Raw genomic sequence first — 15,870 nt, 5'->3', positions numbered from 1 at the left:
GGGGGGGGGGGGGGGGGGGGGGGGGGGGGGGGGGGGGGGCACAGCAGGGCAGGGGGGCAGCACGGGGGGGCAGGGCACGGGGGGGGGGGGGGGCGGGGCGGGGCGATGGTGCAGCTCAGGCAGCGAGGGGCAGAGGCGGGGGGGGGTGGCAGTGAGGCGGGTGCGCGAGGGTGCAGCGCAGGCAGCGAGGGGCAGAGGCGGGGGGGGGGCCAGGGCCAAGCCAGGCAGCAGCACAGCGCGGGCAGCGAGCAGGGTGCGCGCACAAGCAGCACAGCAGAGAGAGAGAGAGAGAGAGAGAGATGAGAGAGAGAGAGAGAGAGAGAGAGAGAGAGCCTCCAGCCAACAGAGAGGAAGGCTCAACTAAGAGAGACAGAGAGAGAATCTACTCTGGAATCCGCGATTTTTCTTCTTTCTGTGGGGCAGACATACTCAGTACAATTTTTTCAAGGAGAGCGCACACCTGCAAATGCTCAAATAATTGAACTGTTAGCTTATTGACAGCTGTAAGAACGGATCCTTGACCTGATTAACGTTGCAATGAATGGATGCCACTTTGAGACGTTTTACTACAAAGACAACTTGCATCAGTGGATCTACTGTTGAACCTTTGAGGTGCATGGATCTTCACTAGGAACTGCAGTTCAGCAACCCCACAGATCAAGAAATGCAATAAATATAGAGCACCTAGACTTGACAGCTTCTCATCATTTGTTCTACAATTGATCGAGCCTCCTGATTTGATGTGAGAGCGCTAAACAAATCTCGTGCAATTGATTTTACGTCATGGTCATTGGATCTGAGCACAAAAAGAAAGAACATTTAAATCACATATCATGAATGATTTAAAATCTGCATTGATTTGAAGTAGCAATGCAATACGTCATAAGTTTCACCAAAGCTTTTACAGCCCCATCTGCTCTAGCAAGCTCAAGCTGGCCCTCCACACTAGCAGCAAAACAAGAACAGCATTAGAAACTTTGCCCTAGATGATTTAAGGCAACATTAAATAGAAGAGAAAGTTGTACCTGGAACCACACAGCATACCCAAAGCTAGTAGTACTCTAACACATATCTCAGGTGATTCCGATGCAAGGTGCCATTTCAATTTGGTTACTGCCCCCTGCAAAACTTTCTTAGTTCTTAGATCACACACTAAGGTTATGTTTCATCCACAGATCAAGGTCACTGTAAGGCTTAAGCACCATTATGTATCTATACTACAGTAAATGCACCCTTCTTAATGCAGGTGATGCATTCAGGTCTGTGCATAACCGATGTCAAGTGTTAAAAGCTCCACCTTACGAACAAGAATCTGCTGCATTTTCTCATGAGCAGCTATAGCACATAGAGTGTCCACCACATCCTCCTCTAGCTTGGCTACATAAATCAGAACAAAAGCAAACAAATCAATCTTTCCAGATCTCATCTTAGTCAGGCATCATATTTTTTATCTTCCTACCATCGACATTGGGTCCCAAAAGAGAAAGTAAAATATCATCAACACCAGTATCTTTCATCAAAGCTAAACCCAGTTCCCTGAAAACTTCCAAAATCAAAGAAAAGTAAGCCTTGACATAATGGAATATCACATATTTGTAACCACTCGACATCATTCCTAGCTTACTGTTGGGCAAGAGCACTAAGTGCAGCCAAAACATTTATCTGCAATCCAACATCCTCCATCCCGGGCTCTAAACACTTCAACAGTCCCTTCAACTGTTCAAGAAGAAACACTAACATGTAACATGTACATAGATTAAAGCAATACATCTTAGCCTTAGGCACCGCAGTAACCTACCAAACCTGATGACTCTGCCACAACATGATAGAGCATGACACTGGCATTCATAATAGCTCCTAATGCTGCACACGCATTCCTCTGTATCGTTAAAAAAACACCTCTCAAAAATGAATGAAAGTTTGTGGTTGAATATGTCTAGGTGCAACCCCATGGTGCATATTAATTAAACTGGCAAATGTTGAGTCTGCTGTCACCTGCACTGGTAGTGAGTGGTCACCGTTCAGAAGTACAAGTAAACATGGAACCTGTGAACAAAAGAATCAGAATTCAAACTTTCTTGGATTGATGGGAAAAAGTTCATGCACCTACAAGCGAGCACAGTAAGCAGATGAAGGAATTATGGTAATAAAGATGAACTTTACTAACAAAAACAGCAGCCAATTTCAGTCTAACTCTCCCAGAACCATCAGAACCACTGCCTGTGCGAAGATTACAGCCATGTCATTAGGCAGCCATTTTATGCATTTTGGTATGCGCAATATGAATGACAGCTTCATGAAAAATAAAAGCTTAAACCTCTTCATTTAGCAATCGACTGTTGAAGTAGTTTTTTTTTTTAAATAGAAATTGCTTTTTGCAAAAGAAGCTTTTTACAGATTGCAATGAAAGCCAAGGCAAAAATGACTTTTCAGTGTCTCAAAAGATGAGACAAAAAAGGGATTGGTAGAATCTCTTGACAAGTTGCAAGAAGTTGACTTCCAAAGGATTGGCGAAATCTCTTGGTTTGTGCAAGTAGAAAAAGTTGGCAAAGACTTTTCGACAAGGTACAGATTAGAAATTGGACACAATACATTTGTTGATGTGTGTGTAATGGATTCGAGCAAAGTCAACAAGTGAGCTACTCAACTTGATAGAGATCGTTAGAATCTCTTCAAAAGTTGCAGTGTTGCAAGAACTTTTTGAAAAGATTGATAGAGAGATATTCTTCACTTTTTAAAAGTTTGAATTTGGAGGAGGGTCATTCCTCACTGGAGAAAGATCTTGTCTTGGAATCTTTAGATGTGAGGAACCGGCCACCTTACAGAGTGATGAAAGCCCAAAAAGAAATATCATGAGCCAAGTGAGAGACCTTTTGGAAAAGGGTTTGATCCAACGCAATTCTTCATATTTTTGTTCTCCAGTGTTACTTATGTAGAAGAAAGACGGATTGTGGAGGATGTGTATAGACTACAAGGCTCGTAATAAGATTACCATCATGAACACGTTTCCAATACCCACGATTGATGATATACTTTTAGATTACAAGGCTCTACTTGTCTTAGCATTATCCATCTTAAAAGCGGCTATCATCAGAACACAATCCCTCTCGGAGATGTATACAAGACCGCATTCAAGATATCATAGGAGTATTTGGTGATGCCTTTTATTCTCACAAATGCTCCTACAACGTTCAACAGCATGATGGAAAAGGCTGAATGGCCTGTCACCCAAAGGACGTACAAGATGGGAAGTACAAGGTGTGCTATGTATACATCTGGGTGGCAAGTAGGAGTGCAAAATGAACCACTAAGAAGGTGCATAATGCCATGCAATGTGGCCGTCATCTAAACTAAAAAGGGCTAAAGATCTCGCCAATGTCCTCGGAAAAGAGTATCCCTCTGCCCTAAAGGAGCTCGCTGAAGTATCCCACTAGCTGCAAAGTATATGCAGCAACGCAATTCAAAGAGTTGTCAGTGTAGACGACGTTGGTGAAGACTGTAAACCCAAAACGGGAGCACAACAAGCCTTCCACATGGTCCATAATGTGATGCTACAAATCATAGTAAAAATTGCATCTCTATCACAATTTTGTTGACGTGGCAAGCCTAGCAAGCAGGATAGCTGAAGGCTGGAGGACAAAAATAAGACGCAACAGTTTATTGGCGAAGAAGCTATTGTGGCAATTTTGCCACAAATTTCGCCGGGATGTGTAATATTTTTAAGCTACGGCTACAGATGAATGAAAATGATTTTTGTGCGCACCCAATGAATATATGAATTTATTGGTACCAATTATGAACGGGTAAATTTTATGGTGCAATGCGCCATCTGGAAATTTATCCGTGTCCGAATAGTATGATAAGTAGAACGGTAGCCGCACGCAGTACAAATAGTCCAGAACAAGCACATGAGTAAGATGGTGTCCCTAGTTCGCTCAGAAAATCTATAATATAATAGTTTTGCGATGGTCGCCCAAGAAGTGGCCGGCCGGACACAGTGGAAATACGACCTAGCGAGAGCCGGCATACTGAGTCGGGAGAGTCACGAAATCGGACGAGTTATAAAAGCTTCAAATTGGCCATAAAACTGGGATTTAATGCCCGTTTAAGTGTAAAGGTTTAAAACCTTATAAACTCAGTGGCCGGTTAGTATGAACGCGGTCAAATGTTTTAAACATTAAAATAAGACTTAAAACACGGCAAACTAGAGTGGAAATTTAGAAAGCCCAAAGTTGGCAATTTGCGAGCACTTCTCCCTCTCTCTAGCGCCAACTGGCAAGAAATTAGCATACGCAAGCCTTGTAAGGAGAAAGCACTACCAATTGGTGGCACTCTACAACAAATTCCCTTCACGCAGAGACTCCTCTCTCTCAACTCTCAGTTCAGCCAATTCTCTCTCTCTCTCTCTCTCTCTCTCTCTCTCTCTCTCTCTCTCTCTCTCTCTCTCTCTCTCTCTCTATATATATATATATATATATATATATATCTATATATATATATATATATATATATATATTATATATATATATATATATATATATATATATATATATATATATATACACGATTTTCTTGCTCGTGTCCATGAAGGCCATGCAGAGGCTGTGAAGCCCACGGCAGAAGCAGAGTACACCCATAGGAGCTTGTGTGCGTCACTGCGGGAATAGTCGCACTCAGACAAGCGCAGTACCGGCTGCCCACAAAAATTTCAGCACTCTGACACGCACGCTGAAAATCCCAGTACGAAGCAGACATAGCCGTGAAACGGCTACATGTATAATAAATTTCAGCCAATAGGCTTATGGAACCGTGCATCCTTATGCATCAGAAAAAAATGAACAGTAAATTCTGTTTGGGGTTCACGTGCTTGTAACAGTTTAGAAATTATTGAAAATCTCCTTCAAGGGGAGGGACCATAAATTTCAGCCAATAGGCTTATGGAACCGTGCATCCTTATGCATCGGAAAAAAATGAACAGTAAATTCTGTTTGGGGTTCAAGTGCTTGTAACAGTTTAGAAATTATTGAAAATCTCCTTCAAGGGGAGGGACCAGCCCATCTTTTGGTCCCTAGTGCTGTGTCGATTTTCTACATTTGTTTTTCCCAATTTTTAGGTCGTGCAGAATTCCATGTGAAAAAGTAATGTTCACGCTTCCGTTTCTGTGACAATGTTATCAGAGCAAGGTCCTCTCATTTCCTTTCTTAGGGAATGACACGTGCACATCTAACCCTATGTGCATGTGGACAAGCTATCCCAGGTCTAGGGTTCAGGTTAGCCTAGGAAGTGTTCTAGCACCCTTGTGAGCCTGTGCGCAGGCCGTGCATGTCCAAGCACTTAGAATAGTTGCATATCCTCTGATTGCACACAACATTATCATTAGCATGACATTCAATACCCATCATGAGCATTTTCCAAAGCATAGAACCTTTTTTGCCAAAATACACATTTTTCACTTATTTATTAATAAGTGACTTTGTTGAAAAAGTAGGGCAAACTGCTAATGATCTATAAAAGAAACCCATTGGGCACTCAATAAAAGGAGAAGAAGCAAGGACACAAGGAGGCAAGCACCCAGCAGTCAGGCAGCACCTCATGTAACAAACTTGGTCACCCCAAGTCAAGATTCTACTGCGACACAACAGAGATTCACTTCAAAACAGTTCACAAATTTGACACGGCCCGGCGTAGTTCCGTGCCTAGAGGTATTGGCTCCAAAGACTGGCGCCCCTTTTCGTATTTCTTTTTGTACTAACCTATGTTCAAAGTACAAGAGAGCGGACAGGTGCTCACTCTCAAATGCTCTGAGAAGTGAGGCCTTGCCCATTTATTTAAAGGTACAAGGAATGCCCAAACGCAGAGCCCCCAAATCTCAAACTTAAAAGCTCTTTAACTTAAAATCTGCCAGCAAAATCAGCTTGCGTAATTTTCGGAAATCCGTACATTGCCACGTCAACATGTTAGCGAAAATTGCGGCGATCCGTACGGTCTGTCACGTCAACATCTCAACGTGTTTTCTGGCGCTTTTCTCGTTGGCCAGCTGCCACGTCAACCTTTCTGGCGCATCTCAGTGGTTGCGTGTGAGTCTAGGGTTAGCCACATCACCAGTTTGTGACACCTCAACAGGCACCCTAGAGTTTTTCTCAAGAAGCAGAAGACCCAGATCAGCCTGGTGTTTTCAGTTTTCAGCAAACAGCCCAGCATTTTCAGTTTTCAGCCTTAGTCTTGCGAGAACACGCTCCCACCCCATTGCAGATCCTCGCCAGATTCCCCATCTAGTCCCAGATCAGCCTAGCATTTTCACAATTCAGCCTAGCCCATGCTGAAATCGGGGTTCTATCGGAGTAGACTATGCTAAACCAAATGCTTCAAGGTAAAGTTCCACAATCTAAGGTGTATCTACTAGGTCCTCCTCCTCCATCCACTTCGTCTCACAAAGTGATGACGTGGCTGCCAGAAACCCTGATTCTGTTGAAACCCTAACCCTAAAACCAAAAAACCTAATTTTGTTGAAACTCTAACCCTAAAATCAGAAACCCTAATTCTGTCCTAGCACTAACCCTGATTTGCTGACGTGGCGGGCTGACACGAGGCCTGCTGTAGGACATCAACGTGATTTACGGAAAGCTAGGCAGCTTTTTGGCGTTGCTTTTTCTACGCAAATTGCTGAGAAAGAGACAGAACCCTCTTTGCTTTATTTTAGCGAGAGAGAGAGAGAGAGAGAGAGAGAGAGAGAGAGAGAGAGAGAGAGAGAGAGAGAGAGAGAGAGAAAGCCTCTCTGCTTTATTTATTAAAAGAAAGAGAGAGGAAGAACTTTTGCTTTATTTTCAAAGCTTTTACTTGAAGCTTTTGATTTCAGCTTTTGGGGCTCTGCTTTTAGCAACCTTGTAACTTTAAATATGTGAGTAGGCCTCTCACAACTCAGAGCATCTGAACGCAGAGTCTTGAGTGTGAGCGCCTGCCCACACTCTTGTACTTTGAACTCAGATTAATATAAAAACAAATACCGAAAGGGGCGCCAGTCTTTGGGGCCAATATCTCTAGGCACGGAACTCTGCCGGGCTAGTGTCGAATATAATTGTGAACTGTGAACTGTTTTGAAGTGGTTATTTGGTGTTGTCATGGTAGATTCTTGACTTGAAGTGTCCAAGTCTATTACAGTGGTATCAGAGCACGGCCGATTTCTCTTCTACAGGAAAACTGATCCCAGATTTTTTTTTCGGCACCTATGGCTTCAGGCAAGAATCAATCGACTCTTTGCATTCGGAGATGCGAGAATGCATCACAACGAAGATTCCGGCAAGGAGTATGGACCGCCTTGGCCTACTCAGGCGGAGCGTCGAGAGATGGAGCGTCGTCAATTGATCGGCGATGCAACAAAGATGATGCTCAATTTTGCGAAGGACCCAAAATTTGCAAAATATCTAACCGAGACTTCTTTCCAGGAAGTGCACGCGCAGTGGCAGAAAACCACACCACCACCCCCAAAACCCGCTCTCAAGAAACCTTCTGCTCACAAGAAATATACAGAGAAGGAATTAGAAAAGGTGGTTGATGCACGAATTGCTCAGCTTTTTGACACGCCGAACAAAGCTAAAAAAAAAAGCACGGCAAAAAGCAAAAGAAAGGCATTGACTTCCCGGGCTACTTGGGTCGTCCGTCGACATTTCAAAAGGCAAAGAAACAGAAGAAGCGTGTTCGATTTGAAGGAGTACCCAGTTCTTCTTCTTCTTCTTCTTCTTCTGACAGTTCTTCTAGCTCATCTGATTCGAGCGAAGAAGACTGAAAAGACAAAAAGCGAAGCAAGAAGCAACGCTTCGGAAAGGGCAAGAGAAAGGCAAAGAAGTCTGAATCTCGCCCCCTGAGTGACAGTTCTACTGAGGACTCGTCTACAGACAATTCGGACTATGATGACGACGACTTTTATGCAAAGAAGAAGAATTTTTACAAAGCCAACCAGTATGACTTTCTGGAAGACAAAAGTAAGAAAGTCCGAGAGTTTAAGGAAGGTGGACAGTCAATGAAATTTGACACTTTTTCTGGTTATAGAGATGCTTCGAAGGCTTTGTCTTTTGTACAGCAGTTTGACATCGCTTTCGCGGGAGGGCGTTACTCAAAGCACTCTAAGATTCGGAGAGCTACCTCTTACTTTAAGGGGATGCTCGAATTTGGTGGTCCACGCTTCTATTAAGCAAGACTGCGCCAGTTAAATGGCTAAAATTCAAGAGGCTTTTTATTTCTTCTTGGCTGACTCAAGAGTATGAACGCAATATACGAACTGCTTGGAACCATCTTCGGATGACCAAGAAGGATACACTGGACGCTTATTGCGAGAGATTCTGGAGCTCTTTTCTACCCGCCTCTTCATTTAAGAAGATCTCGGTCAAGGAGCAGATTGAGCGGCTTACCTTGGGTCTACCTATAGAGATCCGAGATCACTACTTAGAACAGAAGTCAGCTTCCATTCAGAAGTTGATGAGTCATGCGAAACGGGGTTTTGCCATTCACTCTGGCAGTCTGACCTACCCCACCGATGAGATCATCACACAAAGAGCTGAAAAGACTTCGACAAATGAAAGTAGAAAGAGAAAGAGCAACTCAGATAAGAAAGATGCACGACCCAGGCTTACTCCTCAGGAGCGAGCTCGCTTCATAGTGGCTTTGAATGCGAGGAAACTGGGCATATCTCCGCGAAGTGCCCTAACAAGGCACCGAATGAACAGGATGAAGAAAGGCCAAAAAGTTCCAAAGCAACTGAGAGACGTGGCAGAAAAGGCAGATAAAAAGCAGAACTAGTACCACATTGCGTGGGGCCTGAACCGAATCAAATGAATGAAAGTACTTTGGCGCTTTTGGGGCAAAGTGAAAGATCAGGGAGCTCTTTTGAAGGAGCCAAGGCCAACTTCTTTTCACTTGGAATTGGCAGTTCGATTTGGAATTATGCCCGATAGGCTGAGGCCACAGGCAGAGGTAGTTCGAGTGACACCCGGACGGGATATTGCCATTACACCGAGCATTGGCAAACTTCGTTTGCAATGACAGGGGTGTTTAGGGCACGAGGAGTTTTATGTACTTGCCTTGGAAGGTTGCGATGTTCTACTCGAAATCCCTTGGTACCACAACAACAACGCCGTGGTTGACTACCGGGCCGAGAAAGCGACTTTGACAAATGAAGGGCTCAGAGATTGTACTTGATGAACTTCAGTTTCTTTACTCTTTTTTTTTGGGAGAGAACTGAACAATGGATAAAGGTCGAATATGTTTTGACCTGAACAAACGCCAAGATTTTCTCCACACTCATGCCGATTCCTTTTCAGAGGGCCTGCCAGGCGAGTTACCATCTGCTCGTCCTACTATTGATCTGATACCTGGAAGCACACCACCGAACCGGCCACCTTACCGTGTGAGCTGAGCCCAGAACGAAGAGATTATGAACCAAGTGAAAGACCTCTTAGAAAAGGGTCTTGTCCAGCCTAGTACTTCACCGTATTGTTCTCCATGGTTGTTGGTTTTGCAGAAAGACGACAGGTCTTGGAGAATGCGCATCAATTATAGAGCTCTCAACAAAATCACCATCAAGAACAGATTTCCGATTCCTAGGATCGATGATATACTTGACAGAGTATAGGGATCCTCGTGCTTTAGCAGGATTGATTTGAAGAGTGGGTATCATCAGATCAAAATCGCGCCGGGAGATGTCTACAAGACAGCTTTTTGGACGACTTTTGGATTATTAGACTTTTTGGTGATGCCTTTTGGCTTAACCAATGCTCCTGCGACATTTAACCGGATGATGGACATGATTTTTCTAAAGTACCGGCTATTTGTTGGCACTTTCTTTGACGATATCATTGTTTTCTCCAAGAATGAGGCAGAACATAGAGATCATTTGTTGGCACTTTCTTTGACGATATCATTGTTTTCTCCAAGAATGAGGCAGAACATAGAGATCATCTGCTTCAGGTCTTTCAGGCATTGCGAGATCACAAGTAGTGATTAAAGCGAAGAAAAGTGAATTTTTCCTACTAGAGATACACTCTTTGGGACAAGTTGTCTCAGCAGCAGGAGTGCAAATGGATCCGGCCAAGATAGAGACTATCATAATTCATTGGCCCGAATTGAAGAATGTCCATGAAGTTAGAAGCTTCTTGGGATTGTGTTCGTACTACAGGCGGTTCATTCGAAAGTTTGCAAAGGTTGCTTCCCCTTCGCATATCTTGACACAGAAAGGAGTCTCTTTCTCGTGGGGACCCACAGAGGTGACTACCTTTCAGCCTTTGAAAGAGAAATTGACTACGGGACCAGTTTTGACTCTGCCGGACTTGCAGAAGTCGTTTGAAGTATGTTGTGATACTTGTGGTCGTAGTCTGGATGCGGTGTTAATGCAAGAAGGCCAATGTCATTGCTTACGAGAGCCGATTGTTTTCAAGGCCGAAATTGACAGTACAGATATGTGAGAAAGAGCTTTTGGTGGCTATCCAAGCGCTTTTTCAATAGCGACATTACCTACTCGGAGCCGATTTTACGGTTTTTCACAGATGATGGGAGTTTATGCTGCTACTTGTCATGGAAGCAGCTATCGGAAAAGCAAATGCGGTGGGCAAATATCTTGTCAAAGTTTACTTCCGGATTGTCCATCTGCAAGAACAGAAGAAATTGGTGGCAAATAGTTTGTCTTGAAAGCCGTTGGTTCTGGCTATTTCCGCGATACATCATAGGAACTTCGAGGATATGGTCGGTCAGTACGCCACAGAACAGATTTTGCAGATGTATTCAGTTGAATACAGAAAGGGGAGATAGTAGCGGACTATTCCATTCGGGATGGCTACTAGAGGAAAACCATGTTGTGTATTACACAACCGTTGAGGGAAAAGGTTCTAACCGAATGCCACTGTCCGCCTTTGAGGGGTCACCACGGCATTGCTACCACCTTGAAAGGGGTAGAGAGATACGTCTTTTGGCCGAGACTCAAGAAGAATGTGGACGAGTTTGTGCACAGTTGCTTGGTAATGCCAGAAGGTCAAGTTTGACATAAAGCACAAGGATTGTTACAACTTTTTTACCCATACTCACCCGCCCTGGGAAAGTATTGCAATGGATTTCATCTCTTGAGAACACAGCGTGGGCACGATTGTTTATTGCCCAGGCCTTCAGATTACATGGCATGCCTGAGATGATTGTCTCCGATAGGACCCCAAGTTCACGAGTTTGTTTTGGACGGCTATTTGGAAGAACATAGGCACGCGGTTGCAGTTCTCGTCATCGTTCCACCCACAGACTAACAAGCAATCAGAGATTGCTAATTCAGTGGTACTGGCTTTGTTGAAGTCTTCTTGGTTGGATCAGAAGATTACTTGGGAAAGGTTTTTACCTTTGGTGAAATATGCCTACAGAAACACAATTAACTCTTTGATGGGGAAGGTGCCATTTTGAGATTCTTGAATTTGCTACAAAGGTTCCATCCTTCCTTAGCACGAAAGATAAGATTTTTCTTTGAAGTCGATCTGTTCGCGAGGGACTTAGTCCGAAAGGCTTTGCAGAAATTTCGGGAAAGACAGAAAAAGGCAGTAGATCTCCATTGTCGCGATTTGAAATTGAAGGAGAATGATTGGGTGCTCTTACATTATGGGAAGGCACTCTCGAGAAAGAAAAAAAAGGGAGAGGAGAGGCTTCTTTGAAAACTTAGCATGAGATAGTTTCGACCTTTCCAGATTTTCCGAAAAGATAAATGATATCTCCTTTGGACTCAAGCTGCCAGAATACTTGGAGGATTCACAATGTTTTTCATGTGAGTCTCTTAAAGCCTTTTGAAGGCGATGTGCCCGATGATGGGAAGCTAGATGTGCAACCCGAATTGGACGAAAACAAGCAGATACTCGTCCCAAAACAGAAATTGGCACAAAAAGAAAGAAAGAAGGTAAAGCGAACTGACGGTTCTTGGTTAAATTCAAGACCTACTTCACAATGGATGCGAAGCGGATGGAGGAGGAAGACCTAGCAAATATTCCTCGGAATGTGAATCTTTACCTTGAAGCTTTTGGTTTAGCATAGTCTATCCCAAATAGAACCCAAAATTCAGCTTGGTCGGAGATCTGGTGCAATGGGTTTGCACAAGAGGAGAGTTAGTCCGCTCCTTTGTCAATAGATGCCTCGATTTTTGAATACTAGAGTCACTGCTGTCTCTTTGAGCGTCAGGGATACTGAGAGCTGACAGTATTCTGCTGAATGACTTTATAAAATGGAATTCTGGAATATGAAACTGATTTGTTCTTGACCTGTTTGTAAGTGCAGGAACTGATAGACGAAATGACTGCAGCATTTTGGTCTAATTGATCTCGAATAAACATGGTTGCAATAGGGGTTAGTCAATCGGGCATCGATGAGGTCCCGACTGGATCTAGATGCGATTGCTAGCTACATTGCCGTTAAATCATGGTCTAAGATCCGAATGAATGTTGAATGTCATGTGATCTCCTGTGACGTCTAGTGATATCCTGTGATGTCGTGTGATGTGCCTGTCAATTGGTACATGTGCTAGATGTGCGTTCCTAGTAAGTAGGTACTAACAGTCAGTGTCTGCTAAGACGGTTTATGGCTTCTATCTGTTTTGCAGGCATAATCGAGGGCGATTCCAATGCTTTCAAGAGAGGGGTATGTCACAAAGTGATGACGTGGCTGCCAAAAACCCTAATTCTGTTGAAACCCTGACCCTAAAACCAGAAACCCTAATTCTGTTGAAACCCTAATCCTAAAATCAAAAACCCTAATTCCATTGAAACCCTAATCCTAAAATCAGAAACCCGAACTCTGTCCTAACCCTAACCCTAATTTGCTGACATGGCGGACTGACACGTGGCCTGCTGTACGGACAACAGCGTGATTTACGAAAAGCTGGGCAGCTTTTTGGCGTTGCTTTTTCTACGCAAATTGCTGAGAAAGAGAGAGTACCCTCTTTGCTTTATTTTAGCAAGAGAGAGAGAAAGAGAAAGACTCTCTGCTTTATTTACTAAAAGAAAGAGAGAGGAAGAACTTTTGCTTTATTTTCAAAGCGTTCACTTGAAGCTTTTGATTTCAGCTTTTGGGCCTCTGCTTTTAGCAACCTTGTAACTTTAAATATGTGAGCATGCCTCTCACAACTCAGAGCATCTGGACGCAGAGTCTGAGTGTGAGCGCCTGCCCGCACTCTTGTACTTTGAACTCGGATTGATATAAAAAGAAATACCGAAAGGGGCGCCAGTCTCGGGGCCAATATCTCTAGGCACGGAACTCCGTCGGGCCAGTGTCGAATAAAATTGTGAACTCTGAACTGTTTTGAAGTGGTTATTTGGTGTTGTCGTGGTAGATTCTTGACTTGCAGTGTCCAAGTCTGTTACACTTCGCATCCAATGCAAGATAGTTCTTGAAATTTAACCAAGAACCGCCTACTCACTTACCTTTAATCTTTCTATCTTGATGTGTCAGTATATGTTCTGGAACGAGTATCTCCTCACTTTTCTCCACTTTGGGTTGCTCATCTCGCTCCCCATCATCGGACACATCGCCTTTAAAAGGCTTCAAGAGACTCACATGAAAAGCATTGTGAATTCTCCAAGTATCGGGCAGCTTCAATCTAAAGGTTAAGGTGCAGCGGAAGTGAATGTTGAACTTTGCTCAAGATGAGTGCTCCGAACTGTGCTCAAGGTTCCTTTTACTTACGCAAGGGAGAGCCTTCTGTTCCTTTAGTGAGAGAGTGCAATGGACACAAACAAAGTGGTGAACACTGTGAATGAAAGTGCATGAGACTGAGAGATAGAGAGAGAAGAATACGACACAAGAATGTTGTCAAACCCTCCTCCGAAGGCCCCACTCTCTATGGCGAGAGCGGTCTACTATTGATTGCACAAATCTCTACAATGCTTTGGACTTGCCGACAATGTCGACAACGATGAGGACGACGACGAGACGGGCTGAAATCTGAAAATGCTAAGGGCTGAAATCTGCAAATCTTTATCTGCTGAATTCTGACTCTATGTCGGTGACGATATCGATGGCGACGATGCGACGACGACGAACTGAAAACGCAGATGCTGAAATCTGCGTTTTCCGGGCTGAAGCTACAAACTGCGCTGGATCTGATCGTGCGGCGAGGATCTGCTGCGGGAAGGTGAGATCTGCGAGGTTCGGGACTTCTTCTACGGAGTTTGATTGCTGAAAACTGAAAACGCTGGTCTACTTGTTGATCCTGTCGCGAAGATCTGCAAAAACGCTGAGGTGCCAGGCTGAGCAAAAACGCTAGGACTGATTTGGGCTCTACTGTGGAAACACTGTGAATCTACTGGTGCAAACTACTAACGCTAGGGCTGATCTGTCCTCTGTTGTCGCCAAGCTGCTACAAATGCAAAAACGTTGGCTGATCTGGGTGCAAAACGCTAGGCCTTCTTGCAGATGCCAAAACGTTAGGCCTGCTAGGGGTCCTGCTGAGAAGGTGTCTATTAAACCGAGTTCCTGCTGCCTCTTCTGTTAGAATTGCTAGCGCCAGGTTTTTTTTATATAGTCACTTACTCAATTTGCCCTACCTAGTTCGCAACAAAAGTCACTTTAAAATAATAAGTGAAAAATGTCAAAAATAGGGAAAATAAATCTATGCACTATAAAAATGCTCCTAATGGGTTCTGATGGAAATCTGATGATCATGCTGTGTGCAACCACAGGATATGCATCTAATTTAAGTGTCTGGACATGCACGGTCTGCGAACGGACTCACAAAAGTGCCAGATCACTTCCTAATCTAACTAAACTGAACCCATGTCATGAAGTAGCTTGTCCACGTACACAGGGTTAGACGTGCACGTGACATCCCCTCCTTTTCAAAGTGAGGTACTGGTACCGAACTGTATGGCGTCGAGGAAGATCGCCAACAAGGTCTCGAATCCTAGAAGGGACTCGTCGCTGGCCTACTCTGATGCGTGGATCATGCGATACTTGAACTTCATAAAGGTCTGCAACGCTTGCTTCTTTGGGTTGCGCCGAAAGCGACACAGTCATTTGTAGCTCATTCAATGCTTCAACGTCGTCAATAGTCATGCGTCTACCATCTTCAAGAATCTCTGAGACTGAAAATTCCTGAAACCACTTCCAACACAAAAACATGAAGATACTCAGTCCATGTAAAGTGATTGGAAAAATTCTAGTGTTCCTTAAAAACTGTGCATGGAATGTAGATGAACATAGGGACGGAGTGTCAAACCGTTCATCAAACACACGCAAACAATGGATTCAAAACTTGTTTTTCTGATCTAAATCAATCAATTGTGGCAAAAACACAATGGAAATGCTGATGCTTGATGCTCAATCCTTCTTGTGCTCTTTCTGATACTGTGTCATGCCAAGGAAGAGACATGGAATGTAAATTCCTTGGGTGCAAACATTTCAACTTTTCATAATAATCCGCATACATTCGTGCTCATTCATGAGTGAATCGTGCTCATCGTACAATATGTCATGCCTATGAAAAGGGATCACATAAGGACCTAACTAAAATACAAGAAAGCATCACGAATGAAACACTCGAACAAGGCGTGCTGACTAATCATTTGTACACATAATACTTCGTCTGGGGGTTCTTTGGACCTAGGCTCGAGAGCCAAGATCGGTTCTTCGCGAGGGATCGAAACTTCCTGAGGAGGTTCTTTGGATCTCGACTCGAAAGCCAAGATCGATTCTTCGTGATTGATCGATTCTGCAATGAGGTTAGCTTTACGAGAAAAAGTATCAACTAACCCATCATCCTTGTGAACAATCACATCTTTTTCTTGCAAATCATCATGCTTATGAGTAACCACATCTTGATCATGCAAATCATCATGCTCGTGAATAATCACATCTTGATCATGC

General features: G+C 43.7%; 1 protein-coding gene across 2 annotated transcripts in view; it reads right to left on the bottom strand.

Moving 5' to 3' along the window:
- Positions 1 to 383: 383 nt before the first annotated feature.
- The window catches only part of LOC147438449 (uncharacterized), a 44,823-nt gene continuing 29,336 nt past the window's right edge, over positions 384 to 15,870 (bottom strand). Inside the window, exons 4-11 of one of the 2 annotated variants that reach the window (XM_086484110.1) lie at positions 1,996 to 2,046; positions 1,799 to 1,879; positions 1,625 to 1,716; positions 1,460 to 1,536; positions 1,298 to 1,377; positions 1,026 to 1,120; positions 894 to 945; positions 384 to 796 (exon numbers count right to left, since the gene is read on the bottom strand). In XM_086484110.1, the coding sequence (XP_086340236.1) occupies positions 788 to 796; positions 894 to 945; positions 1,026 to 1,120; positions 1,298 to 1,377; positions 1,460 to 1,536; positions 1,625 to 1,716; positions 1,799 to 1,879; positions 1,996 to 2,046 (537 nt within the window). In that variant the 3' untranslated portion in view covers positions 384 to 787. Of the gene's footprint in view, positions 797 to 879; positions 946 to 1,025; positions 1,121 to 1,297; positions 1,378 to 1,459; positions 1,537 to 1,624; positions 1,717 to 1,798; positions 1,880 to 1,995; positions 2,047 to 15,870 lie in introns of both variants that reach the window. The other variant, XM_086484109.1, reaches the window with a different exon arrangement.

This window comes from Adiantum capillus-veneris, chromosome 16 (assembly GCF_014529385.1).
Source record: "Adiantum capillus-veneris isolate H3 chromosome 16, ASM1452938v2, whole genome shotgun sequence".
Lineage (NCBI taxonomy): Eukaryota > Viridiplantae > Streptophyta > Polypodiopsida > Polypodiales > Pteridaceae > Adiantum > Adiantum capillus-veneris.
This window is presented reverse-complemented; position numbering and strand designations above follow the sequence as displayed.